Here is a 14,570-nt window from a genome sequence, read left to right as displayed (position 1 = left end):
GGTCGTACAGTGACAGGAGGGCACACCATTTCTTCCCTGGGGGCATGCCCTGGTATTGGGGCTCCTGCCCGTTATTGATTGATAATCAGGCCGGTTGTTTGCAATAAATAAAGTCTATCTATACTAAGTTGATGATAGGGATTGTAGTACAAATATCAGCAAAAAGCACAGTTTAACAGTATGTTACAGTCTAATATTCTCCCACTAGCAGCATATGGACAGGCCATAGTACTCCCTCTCTTTACAGATACTTTGCAGTCTCGGATCAGAACCACAGGCATGCAGTCATGTTCTTGTTAAGTCCTTCTGCAGTTCCTGGACTGAGGGGTGCTGGAGATATGGGTGCCCAATCCGTTTCAAATTGTGGGGGCTGCTTTAGCAATATTCATTTCCACAGCATCAAAGCCTTTTTGCCATAAATGAGCACAATACCCTGCTCTCCAATGCACAGACTTGTGAATTCTAGATCTTCTCCAATGTCTGATCTCTCTTTCTCTATGTCTATGGAGTACTTTAGTAAGTGGGTTGCTTTCTGGGCAGTTGTAAGCTCAGAGACTAGGGTTCTCTGAATTTGAGCCTAGTTGTGCACAAGGTTGAACAGACACATATTCCTTCCAGGCTGCTTCAGACTAGACTCCCTCAACACAACACTAACTAGCCAGGGGCAGACTAAGCCAATCTCCTGATAACCTAACAGAGTTTGCCAGGTTGTAAACCATATGTTTTCTATACAGTGTCATTAAGTGCAATTACTTAACAAATCAAAACTTTTAAATCAAGAAACATTGCATTAACTCTGTGAATGGTAATTAACCCTTTGCAGTAGTCCTTCTGGGGTACTGCACATATACTGAAATATGTTAACAAATTTGACTTGGTATTCTCTGTCAGTCACTCGCTTCCAGTCTGAATATCATCACCATCTTCTGTCTGCTCCATTTCCTGGCTGACATCTCTTTGTGGCATCATCAGGTTGACATCATTATTTGGTTCTTGTTATCTATCTGTGACTTTCTACTTCCGTATACTTTTTTCCTGCGATTGTTGATACATGTTTTGTATTTTATTCTTGCGACCAAATGGTTGTTATAAAATTCAGCCCCACTGTAAGTCATTGGGGCATCTGAGTAGATAAGGTCCAGTTCTGCAGTCTTGTGAAAACCCTGGTGTCATAACGCTCAATGCAGGAGTGAAGAGAACTGCAGGAATGAGCAGTATCATCTGGTCTTGGGTCTGTATTAGGTGCCGGGCTCTTTTGGGGTCTGTTAAGATGGGGTCTTAGGTAATTTCCATATGGATAGGGCTAGGCCGATTCACATTTCACTTTCTGTAAGAACACAATCAGTCCAACATGTCTTTGCACAGTGACATATGACAAGAGAAATGGGGGAAGAAGGACCTATTAAGAAGTAGCTATCACTTCCTTCTTCAGAAACTTGAAAGGGTTGTTCTGGTTTAAAAAAATAGGGTTTACTTTTTGGTACAATTTACACAAAATTTTAGGTGCACTCAAATTAGTAAATGTGGACCAATGTAATTACTTATCGTGCCATAGAGGGGTTAGCCAGGATTTGAAAATGCAGTTCTCCTTCCCTCTTTGGAAGGTGAAAATATATGGGAGAATTTATCATTCCCCGTACAGCACTTTTCTTGCATAAAAAGTTGCATACACTGTGTTCATAACTTTTTAAACTCCATTGTGACAAAATATTAAGCCGCCCTTGACACTTTCCAAAAATTAGGTGCATCGTCCGGGGGCACAGGTGATCTCAAAGACCGGTCTAAGACGCTGATCTATGATAAGTTCTCCCCATAGTTCCTTGTTACTTCACCTACAGAAGGAGTCTTCTCAGCTGTACAGTCATGTTTCTGCAGAGGCTCTGCTACTTCATTGGCAAGATAGTCAGAAAGCCATTGCTAGTGGCTGCTTTGTTATGAACAGGAGAATCACTGTGCAGAGACCAGGCTGTGGGGAGAGTCACTGAGCATGTTGACCATCAACATGAAGCTCATTAGATGGATTGCTATACACTTTGAACACCAGGTTCTGCCATGCTATGCATGTAAATACCATACCTCTTCACTGCAGGGTCAGACTGGGGTTCCTTGGGCCCTCTAGAGGAAATTATTCACAAGGCTCAAATTCCAAATGATCAATAAATGTTAATAGATTTTGATTCAAAGAAATAGACCCTAGTTATTGACTCCAAACACAGCTCCAAATGTGTTTTGTCTCCAGGACCTTAGGGGCCCATCAGAGCTTGTCCCATCGGAAGATGCTCTGGAACTCTGGTGGGGCAGTCAAATGGTGCTTCACTGGATCGTTGTTTTTAACAGAATGTAAATGGTTATTTTATATGATCTATACAATGATTATGAAGTTGGTTAGACAACGCCTTTAAGATAAAGTGATAAATGAGGCTCATCCTTTCCAGAGCGGCCTCACAATTCCATATCTCAGTTGTCATTGAGATTTAAGGTTAAAGAACTTTGAAACATTACACAAGCCCAGCTTTCTGACAAACTTTATTTTCTTTAACCCAGCGGTGGATGTGCTTGTCACCAGAAAACACCATAATGTTAACCATACTGTGGAGCCATTGGGAACTCTTGGGTTTCAAGGAGAACCCGGATCAACCTATAATAAAGAATAAATGATTACTTACTAGAGACATGCTGCCAGGGCTTTATTTCCACAGCTGGAGGAGTGTTGTTACGTTGACAACACATGATGCCACTGCTGCAGCCAATCACTGGTGTCATCAGTTCCCTACTGAGGTCAGTGATTGGCTGCAGTGGTTACATGTCGCTGATGTGACATCACTGCTACATCCAGGAAAACATAGCCCTGCCTGGAGAACCAGAGCGACACCATGGGATCTGTCAGGTAAGTAATCATCTATTCTTTATTACAGGTCCATCCCATGAGTTGTCCGGTTTCCTCATGAAACTGGACAACCCCTTCAATGATTTCATCATTACCGTAAGCATTAAACAAAATCCAGAATAGCTTTATGCTCTGCTCACACCACGTCTTCAGTGTTTGTATAGTGGGAAAATATCCCGCCATTTACACTGCAGGATATAGCACTGTATGCAACTGTATACCATGTACCTGTAGAGGATTCCCATTGTCCTGATGGCATATGTTGTGTCCACAGAAGGAGACCTCCAGCTTATACATCAGCTTCAAACGTAGTGTGAACAGAGCCTTACATCACATAAATAAGAACTGAAAAACACATCCCGAGTCACTCTGTGCTAAACTTTTTATTAGCTTATTTTCTTTTTAAAATGTCTGAAAATATGTATAGAACATTATTTACAAATCATAAATAGAAACACAAGATTAACCAGAAATTACGGTTAAAAAAAACGCATGTTCCCAGCAGTGCTAAAATTGACATTTCAAAACGCACGTTATAAAAATGGGTTTACAGCTATTTAAACGTGCAGAAGGTGCTTGGTCAGGGACTTCTTCATGTGCGGGGGATGGAGGAAAGTCCTTCTATAGCCTGTTAAAGCTTCACATACAGACAACACTTCGAGACTATCCCTCCCCATACCTATTGTTACATGGCGTGTCAGATGAGCATACACAATCAGAATATTGGACATTTACGACAAAGAAAAGGTATCATTCGTGGATGCCAGGAGGATCCAGGTATAGGAACGGTACGTGGCCAGCCACATCCTTGTGTTTAGTTCCAAAATTGCTCTGGCAAGGCCTTGGTTATTTTGTATGTTTACCTGTTATTCGATCTTTTAGCTCTGGATATTTAAAGGGCAACAATAATTAAACTATTTTCACATATACAATTTGCACTAAATATTATTTTGGATGATTTTCTTCTTAAATACACATATACAAAACAGTAGACTGAAAAACATTGTGCTGTGTCTGCAACCTCATGACATCTGTCGTTTGATCAGTGTGCCTGAAGGAGTAAAACACTCATTGTACACTGGTACAAATATGAAACGTACAAAGGGGAACACCACGGATGTTAATACGTAGACACAATAAAGTCAGGAAGTTACTTTGCTGTCAAAAGGGTCAATACTCAGAACTTCTGGTTTTTGCCAAAGAACCGTAAAAGTTTATGAACAGTGACCATTAGGTGTTCCCAGGATAGTCTGTATCGCTTGCGGTCTCTCCCCTTGATGCTCTGACTAGAACTCCCATCCACTTCACAAGCAAATCTTCATCCTCGGCACCAAAAAATAACGTTTGCTGGGACTGGGTTAATTTAAATGCGTGCTTTAAGTCCACTTTGTCACTGGCACTTGGTAAGCTGACTTCATAGCCTAGTAGTGGTATCGCTCGCTGATTTCGTGCATCCTACAAGAAAACATGTAGACATAGGCTTAGATACAGTTCCTATTAATTTGTACTAATCAACACCAAGTTGTCATCATTTCTATATGTGTTAATCCAGAAGAAGACAAAATTAGATCATGTGAGCTCAAATTAAAGCAACATTGATATCTAGTGTTGATAAGGATGGTCATAACTAATTTATACAACTGGCTTCCTATGAAATTGACTCCATTGGAGATGTGTCTCAGGCAGTGAAAATAGGTTGTGAGCCCCATGAAGGATATGAATTGAGCACTGGGGAATACGTTTGTGCTACACAAACAATATAAATAATAAATGTGGACTTCACCATTGCTTTGCTTATCTGAGACACCTCCACCTATGGTTTACTCTCACAGTCAAGAACATCCTTACACGCAGATGTTGAAACCACAATATCAGTAGAATCTAACTAGTGAGACTCTTTGTTCCAAAATATTAGATTCTACCGCTATGGAGACTCTCAACTGTCCCATGTTTGACTGCTGATTTGCTGTTGATACGTTTATCACAATATGAGGAACATTATTAGATACCATCTACAAATTGTATTACAGCACAAGGTTGGACTGAAACCAAATAATTCAAGTTTGCTGAACCAGAAAATGGTTTACAAGAATAAGACTATGAGATTATTATGGATAACATCTTTCCAGTGGATCCTACAACTTTTAGTTAGTCATAGATTAGGATATGCTATATACCAGGGTTCCTCAACTCCAGTCCTCAGGGCCCACCTATAGGTCATGTTTTCAAGATTTTCTTAATATTGAGCAGCTGATATAATTAGTGTCAGTGCATCAGGACTCATTGGCTGCTATGGGCATAAAATGAGACAAACTCATGGTGTGGCCACTATCTTCCCCTGACCTTAACCCTATTGAGAACCTTTGGAGTATCCTCAAGCAAAATATGTATGAGGGTGGGAGGCAGTTCACATCAAAGCAGCAGCTCTGGGAGGCTATTTTGACATCCTGCAAAGAAATTCAAGCTTAAATCTCCAAAAAAGCACAAGTTTAATAGATGCAAGAATTGTCAAGGTGATATCAAAGGGGTGCTCCTGTGTTATGGAACTTGGCCTGTTAAGATGTTTTTGATCAAAATAGCTTTTGATTTCAGTAAATGTGACCTCTTAATGCTGTAAATTCAACTAATGAACATTATCCGTTCTTTACAACCTATAAAATGTTTTGAAACTCTGTTGTGCATAATAATTTGGAACATGCATTTTGAGTTTTTTAATTTGTGAAAAAATATAATTGGGCGGTTTGTTCAATAAAATTTGTTTTATACTCTAAGGGTTGATTACTTATTACTATACTGGCTGTCATTTGCATCGACCATTTAGGAAAATCTGAGAAAAATATAATAATAATTTGGAATGCATTGCAAGACCTGTTCTTGGTCACAGATCCTGATACCCCCTGTTTGGTACAAGATGTGCTCCTGGTTGCTGCTCCTGTTCTGCCTGAGGTTGGCTCCTGGTCATTGTTCCACCTAGATCCAGTCCCTGGCCTCCATGTTCTTGGCACCTGGACTGTTGCTGATCTCCATTTTCCTCCGCATCTGCCCTGTGACCATGTTCCTGTCCTGTTACCACAGAACTGTCCCACATGCCACTTCCCTGTTCTAGCTCCACAATCATGTACCACTATCCACATCTGGTCTTGCTCCTCACTGCCATGTCAGGCTCTCAACAGGTGGCTATTCTGGGAACCGTGACATGGGGATCATTCTGCACCAAAGTCCGTACCTCCTTGCAGGAGATAAGGGTGAAGAACAGGTAACCTTAAAATGTACACCAGGGGTGTTGCTAGGATCTTAAAACATCAGGGCCCAAGGCATATGTTTACCCCTCCTCAAAACTGGCCAGTTCGCCCGAGAACACATGCGGGCAGCAATCTTAACTCACAAGTCCGGCGATGCACAGGTAAGCCCTTATCTGTGCCGCGAGCCGGTCTGAAACAAATGCAGTCACCGGGAGCAGGCAGTTCCGAGAACAGCCTAATGAAGGCCCCCGGCGGCTGTTCTCGGAACTGCCTGCTCCCGGTGACCGCATTTGTTTCAGACCGGCTCGCGGCACAGGCACATGTAAGGGCTTACCTGTGCATCGCAGGACTTGTGAGTGAAAATGGCAGCCCGCATGTGTTCGCGGGCAAACCCGGTGAACTGGCCATCACTGCTGAGCTCCTCCACTCACAGTCTATATGCACAGCTTCCCCACCCACAGTATATGCACAGCTCCTTCACCCACAGTATACAGTATATGCACAGCTCCTCTACCCACAGTATACAGTATCTGCACAGCTCCTCCACCCACAGTATACAGTATCTGCACAGCTCCTCCACCCACAGTATACAGTATATGCATAGCTCCTCCACCCACAGTATATGCACAGCTCCTCTACCCATAGTATACAGTAAATGCACAGCTCCTCCACCTACAGTATCTGCACAGCTCCTCCACCCACAGTATACATTATCTGCACAGCTCCTCCACCCACAGTATACAGTATATGCATAGCTCCTCCACCCACAGTATACAGTACATGGTGACAATCCTGGGAACTGTGACATGTAGATCTCCTGCACCAGAGTCTGTACCTCCTTGCAGGAGATAAGGGTGAAGACAAGGGATCCCATAAAATTCCCACCGGGGGTGTTTCTAGGGTCTTAAAGCATCAGGGGCATGAGCCCAAGACATACGTGTACCCCAACCCTCCCTTCCCTCAAAACTGAGCTCCTCCACTCACAGTCTATATGCATAGCACCCCCACCCACAGTATCCTTGTGACCTGGAAGGATTTTTCGTGTGGCAGTGTCTGGCAACAAACAATTGCAGACACAAGCCAGTAAGAGAGAATAGGGAGATATATTTGGGTAGATTTCAGGGAATTTCACCAGGAAAAGCTTTAGGGAAAGCATTGGAGCGGCAGTCCAGTCACCCAGTTGTGTGCTTAATACAGCTGATGTATGGCAGCTATTTCTGCTTTACCAAACCCTGTGCAAGAAAAAAAAAAACTCAGTTTTTCTGTATATGAATAGACAACCAACTTTTTTTGGGTAAAAACCACAAGTTTCTACATATCACAGTCTGATAAAGGTGGCAGGGATGGTGAGAACTATGAGGCTTAAAACGTGCCAGAACTAAGCCAAGCTCGGTACGAGAAACTCCCATATGGCGGTTTGTTCCCCATAAGAACAGCACACAAAACCACAACTGTGTGCAAGATCTGTAGGATTAAAATAAGCTACAGTTGTTCAAACGCAAACATAGGTACCAGGGCTTTATTGCAGCACATGAGGTGGCAACACCAGATCATGTAGGAAAATAGAACTGATCAGCATTCCAAATCAGAAAAAGTCTCCTGGTCTTTGTGCAAGCCAGCCAGCATCCCCAAGCAGTATAGTGTCCTTGTCATCATGATCAGTTCCTTTTTCTCCTGCTCAGACTCCTTTTTGTCCTCCGCTCCATCATGATACATCCATTACGGAATTTGTGGCCATGAGAAAACTTCGACAAGTTACTGTCAGTGCAGTTGCTGCTGTACCACTTAGTTGTGGCAATGATGGCTTAGTTCTGTGCCCTCACCAAAATTTTATTCTGCTGCATGGTATTCATACTTTTTTTTAAATGGTTTACAATTGTACTTCTCTCTGTGCAATCTCTTATTTCCCGAAATTAAGCACTGAAGAAATCACTATACTACACTTTACATTCAATTTGATATTTTCCAGTACTGTTCGAAAGGGAAGCTGGCAGCTTTAATAGCTAGTTTTTGACTAATGGGACACAGTTGAGGAGATTTGGATCGGACACCTCTCATCTGATATTTGTTTTAGGACATGTACTGTTTTGCTTTTCCTAGATGTCACATCTATGTGCTTTTGGTGGACCTTATCACATTGTGTCTTTGGTGAACTCATAATTAACTCCTGAGAATAGGTCATCAATATCAGAAACATGGAAAACCTCTGTAAAGGGAGACCAGACTCCAAAAATCCCTATATCTATGTTCCATCTCCAGAAATCTGATTTTCACAACCTGCAATATTTTTACAGTCTAGCAAGCTTTCCGGACCCTTTGTAAACTCATTGAGTAAATCAGATGGTGAAAGCAACAGCCTTACATTCTAGAGTATATATCTTTATATGTAACTTGATCCAACTGGTTTGAAGACTAAAGATACCCATGTATGTATATAGTGCGCCTCTGTTCCTACTTCATGGAAGCTGCATTAGAACAAGTGATATGTTTTATTCTCAAATCGTCTGGAGTAAAATTTGTACGATCACCTTGGGAAGAATACAAAAAAAGAAGGGCTGAAACGCGCGGAAATTATTTGTACGCTGCATCTCGCTCTAATGTTCTGAGGGACATAAACTTTATGACTGCCGAGCGCTGGAGAGAATATTATGTTATGCAGGTTAGGGGTAAAGTCATTAAACTTCTATATTTTCAAGATATAATATTTATTTTGCTACACAATGAAACACCAGATGGGTCGGAATACTTGAGTTGTTTTTTTTTTACACATTTTATGCTTTTAAGGATAAATGAATGGAGGAGTGTACAGTAAGGAAAACTGTAAAACCAAAATCTGTTCTCTGCCCTCTAAAGAACTGCAGATAAAGTATAGATTTCAGAGTCAGTACTTGAAAATGGATGAACAGACTAAGGCCTTATGCACACGACCGTATGTATTTCGCGGTCTGCAAAAAACGGATACACAAAAAATACGGATGACGTCCGTGTGCATTCTGTATTTTGCAAAACGGAACAGCTGGCCCCTAATAGAACAGTACTATCCTTATCCGTAATGTAATTAACACGAGCGAGTTTTCCTCGCGGGTGCAATGCATGATGTGAACGCATAGCACCCGCACCGAATCCTGACCCATTCATTTCAATGGGTCTGTGTACATGAGCATTTTTTTTCATGCATCAAATCTGTGTTGCGTGAAAAATGCAGCATGTTCTATATTCTGAGTTTTTCACGCAGCCCTGGCCCCATAGACGTGAATGGGGCTTCAGTGAAAAACGCATTGCATCCGGAAGCAAGTGCGGATGCAGTGCGATTTCCACTGATGGTTGCTAAGAGATGTTGTTTGTAAACCTTCAGTTTATCACGTGCATGAAAAACGCATTGCACCCGCGCGGAAACTGAACACAATCGCAGACAAAACTGACTGAACTTGCTTGCAAAATGGTGCGAGTTTCACTGAACGCACCCTGAACGCATCCTGAGCCAATCCTCTACGCTCGTGTGAAAGAGGCCTAATAGGACACGTTCTATTTTTTTGCGGAACGGCAATACGGACATACGGAAATCGAATGCACACGGAGTAACTTCAGTTTTTTTGCGGATCCATTTAAAATAAATGGTTCTGTATATGGTCCGCAAAAAATAAATAAAAACGCAACGGGCAATAAAAGAAAATACGTTTGTGTGCATGAGGCCTAAGGGATACACCAATTAATATATATTCAATCATACAAAGTAGCAGAAACCTACCCATAATGGTGGCAAACTCTGGTCACAACTCGAAGTATTATTAAGGGCAGTGTCGGACTGGGGTACCTAGGGGCCACCAGTAAAATTTATTTTGGGGGCCCACCGTACGGATACATTCAAATATAATAAATAATTTAACAAGTTTTTTATATGAACATAGGCTGGTTGAGGTTCTGTACATTGCATATATGTATGTAGTGCAGTAAGTCTAATGTGTTATGTGCCACTTGTGTAGGGGGTGGGAGACTAGGGGCCCACCTTACTCAGGGGCCCATCGGGGGATTCACCTGTACCCCCTGTGGGCCAGTCTGAGCCTGATTAAGGGCACATTTATCAGAAAACTGGTGTTACGCTCTATATACTGATACATTCTTCTTATTGTGCATACTGATTAAAGGGCATCTGTCAGCAGTTTGTACCTATGACACCGACTGACCTGTTACATGTGTGGTTGGAAGCTGAAGACATTTGTGTTGGTCCCATGTTCATATGTGTCCACATTGCTGAGAAAAATGATGTTTTAATATATGCAAATGAACCTCTAGGAGCAACGGGGGCGTTACCATTACACCTAGAGCCTCTGCTCTCTCTGCAACTGCTGCGCCCTCTGCACTTTTACTGACTGGGCCAGACAGGGTAAACGTCATCACTCTTGGCCCTGTCAATCAAAGTGTAGAGGGTGTGGCAGTTGCAGAGAGAGCAGAGCCTCTAGGTGTAACGACAACGCCCCCGATGCTCCTAGAAGTCCATTTGCATATATTAAAATTTCCTTTCTCTCAGCAATGCGGACACATATGAACATGGGACCTTCAGCTGCCAAGCGCACATGCAACAGGTCAGCCAGTGTCATAGGTACAGAACTGCTGACAGATGCTCTTCAATGTCTCTCATCAAATCCTTTTGCCAAAACCACATCTCTTCTAAAACTCATCAGGAAACTCCTCCTTAGGAAAACAAGATCCTATGGAGATCACAAATCCTTTGGAACCCACATATTTCAGTGCTATTTCCTAACTGGACAATTATTTAAAACAATAGGTAGACTAAAACACGTAGTAAAAAAAAACTGTCCAGATTTAAATTGAATGTCCACCCTGTGGCCAAAGGTGCATGTAGACGCACCGAGGAGAAGAGGAGAAGCCGATTGTCGGGAAGGGAGTGTTCGTTGCGGACAATCGGCTGCTCGTTAAATGAGCGATCGCTGCGGCCATCTCTCTTTCCATACATAATCATTGCTCCTGGGCAGAGGATCACTGTTTAGACAGCACGATCTGCTGCCCAGGAACGATGATTTAAGTGTCTGCAGAACCTTTAGACAGATTATTGGGAACGAGCGCACATAGTCCTGCTTGTTCCCGATATTCGGACCGTGTAAATCCACCTTAAGTCCACATGTGCAACAAAAAACGCAAAAAAAATCTGCGTATACTACATGTCATTTTCCAATGGAAAAACCAGCGGACTTCACACTGGCCTTTGCAAAAGGTGAAATCCGCAGCATAAATTGACAGGCGGCAGATTTCAATACTGAACTGCAGGTCAATTTACTCTGCCCTTTTTTGTAAAATCTCATCCACTGTGCTGGTACTGTACAGCGCTGTGGATTTGCCAAACTAAAACCCACCACGGCAAATCTGAAGTCAATCAGTTATATCCTTTAACATCATTTTGTTTTTATCTAATAATTTCCAAAAGTATGTTCCGATTAAAAGGGTTCTCCAGCACTACAAAAATTGGTGGCAATAGTATCCGAGTGGCTTAAAGGCCATACACACCTTTTTTATGATTGCATTTTACTCATTTTGTGATAAAAGTCATTTTTTTAATTGGTCTTAAAAATGGAGATACAGGGGTTAAACATCTGCTTTCTTTGAATCCCGTCATCTGATGGCTCATGTGTAGTTCTTCTCTCTGATCTCCTGACCACATAAACACTCATTATAGCTCAATTTTTTTATCAAACTCCTAGCTGCCTTCAAATGCCACTTGAAGGGGTTGTCAGATTTCTTCCTGAAGCCGGACAACCCCTGAAAGGGAATTAGTAGCTTACGGCAAACAGTTTTATTATTGGGTACAACGTATAAACTGATGGCTAAAGATGAGTGGAATTTTAGAATGTCCTCCTAGGGCCCTATTGCAGATTTGGATTTCTCTATCAGAAAAATGAAGCCCAACCACTATATCAAGACAGATGAAGAAGCACCTTGTATCTGCAGTGCTCATGATCGACCTCTAGGGGCAGAACTGTATCAGATTTCCACTATACTATAGAGATGACTAATGAAATAAATGAAGGGACGTTACCTGACTGCAAACCTGAAGATACAGAACAAGAGGTTCACTTTTCGGGACATATGCCCACATTTTGTGCCATGTCTTCCCTTTCTCCAGGAATAGAAGGCTGCTGCTAATCATACTGCTTTCTGGCGGCGAGGACAGTTGTTTCTATAAGAAAATGAAAATTTAAAAAATGACCCATTTGACAATGTAATGAATATCAAGAGTATAAATTCAATCTTCTACCAATTTCATAATGCTGTTAATGTGCTACATTGATCCGGTTTAAGCACCCTCAATGAATGATTAAATCAAGGGAGATAGTTAATTATAAGAGAACAGGCAGCAATAAAGTAACAGCGCTTACCGTGAAACATTACAAAGTAACTACGTGATTATGAATAAACCCAACATAATCAATATAACAAATAACAGTCCCCATAAAACAACTCGGTTTGGGAAAGAGGCAATAAACCTAAGTAGAAATGGATACGTTTATTGGGATATTCGCTTTTTAATAATTTTTAACAATAGTAAATGTCTTACGGGCAGCTTGGCAGCGGCAGTTTTACTGTAACCTCTTAACTGGAAACATTTCCATCACTTGAAGGGCATTTTTCGGGCACTGGTGCCTGCTGCTAGTTTTAGTCATCCAACATGTGACGTATGACAATGAGTATTGAATCACACTTTTTTAGGCTACTTTCACACTAGCGTTTTTTTGCGGATTCGTCATGGATCTGCAAAAACGCTACTGTTACAATAATACAACCGCATGCATCCGTCATGAACGGATCCGGTTGTGTTATGTCTTCTATAGCCATGACGGATCCGTCTGAACACCATTGAAAGTCAATGGGGGACGGATCAGTTTTCTATTGTGTCAGAGAAAACTGATCCGTCCCCATTGACTTACATTGTGTGTCAGGACGGATCAGTCTTGCTCCGCACCACATAGCGGACAGAAAAACGCTGCTTGCAGCATTATTCTGTCCACGATGGGGATGCAACCAAACAGAACGGAATGCATTCTGGTGCATTCTGTTTCTTTCAGTTCAGTTTTGTGACGGATCTCAATAGCGGAATTGAAAAAGCTTGTGTGAAAGTAGCCTTCGCTTGAACCATAATATCTATCTATCATCTGTGGTCTGTGCATGTGATGGGTCAGCAATGACAGACTTCACTGAAGACAGAAGGTTAACCCCTTCCCGACACATGACATAATAGTATATTATGGCGGCAGGTGACTTGCCGCATTTTGACGCACTATTACGCTATAGTGATCGTACCCTGATAGCCGGGCCCGTGCTGTATCCGCCGGCATCACTGTAAAAGCTGATGCCAGAAGATTAACCCCTTCTATGCCGCGGTCAGTGCTGACCGCGGCATAGAAAGCATTTGCGGCGGGTGAGGGAGCCCATTGAGTCCCCGCGCTACTGTGGTGGGGACTCGATGGGTGAGAAGGCAGCCCGATGCCGTGCAGAGGCTGTCCAATGCCTTGCACGGCATCGGGACCTGCCTTCTACCGGTGCCGAGGAGATCCAGCCTCAGGCCCGGTCTCCTAGGTAACCTGTTAGTGTATGACTCTAGAAAGTTGAATTCCCAGAGTGGGACAGAAATAAAGTTTAAAAAGAAAGTCAAAACAAGTGTTTTTAATAAAAAAAAAAAAGTTTCAAGTAAAAAAAAAATATAAAAAACACCCCTTTCCCCAGATTTTATAATAATAGAAAAAAAAAAAAAAAAAAAAGAACACACATATCCGGTATCGCCGCATCTGTAATAAACAGCTCTATACATATATCACATGAGTCACCACATCTGATAAACACCGTAAAAAAATAAATAAATACATTTTTGTCACCTTACATTACAAAAAGTGCAACACCAAGCGATCAAAATGGCATATGCCCCCAAAAATTGTACCAATAAAACTGTCATCTCATCCCGCAAAAAATGAGACCCTACATAAGAGAATTGCCCAAAATATAAAAAAATATATATAGCTCTCAAAATATGGAGATACTAAAACATCTTTTTTTTTTTAAATGCCATTATTGTGTTAAAGTGAAATAAATAAATAAAAAGAAAACATATTACGTCCGTAACGATCTGCTCTATAAAAATATCACATGGCCTAACCCCTCAGGTGAACACTCTAAAAATAAATAAATAAAAACTGTGCCAAAACAACCAATTTTTGGGTCACCTTGACCCATAAAGTTCAATAATGAATGATAAAAAAAATCATATGTACCCAAAAATGGTACTAATAAAAACATCAACTCTTCCTGCAAAAAACAAGCCCCTGCGCAGGACGATTAGCAGAAAAATAAAAAAAAATATGGCATTCAGAAAATGGAGACACAAAAACATAATTTTTTTTCAAAAATGCTTTATTATGTAAAACTCAAACAAA

The 14,570-nt window shown here is 41.6% G+C and overlaps 1 protein-coding gene across 1 annotated transcript in view; it reads right to left on the bottom strand.

Moving 5' to 3' along the window:
• Positions 1–3,255: 3,255 nt before the first annotated feature.
• FGD3 (FYVE, RhoGEF and PH domain containing 3) overlaps positions 3,256–14,570 on the bottom strand; it is a 267,848-nt gene continuing 256,533 nt past the window's right edge. The window contains exons 18-19 of the mRNA XM_044300779.1: positions 12,182–12,322; positions 3,256–4,342 (exon numbers count right to left, since the gene is read on the bottom strand). Coding sequence (XP_044156714.1) covers positions 4,118–4,342; positions 12,182–12,322 — 366 coding nt within the window. The 3' untranslated portion in view covers positions 3,256–4,117. The remainder of the gene's footprint in view (positions 4,343–12,181; positions 12,323–14,570) is intronic.

Source organism: Bufo gargarizans, chromosome 7 (genome assembly GCF_014858855.1).
Source record: "Bufo gargarizans isolate SCDJY-AF-19 chromosome 7, ASM1485885v1, whole genome shotgun sequence".
Lineage (NCBI taxonomy): Eukaryota > Metazoa > Chordata > Amphibia > Anura > Bufonidae > Bufo > Bufo gargarizans.
This window is presented reverse-complemented; position numbering and strand designations above follow the sequence as displayed.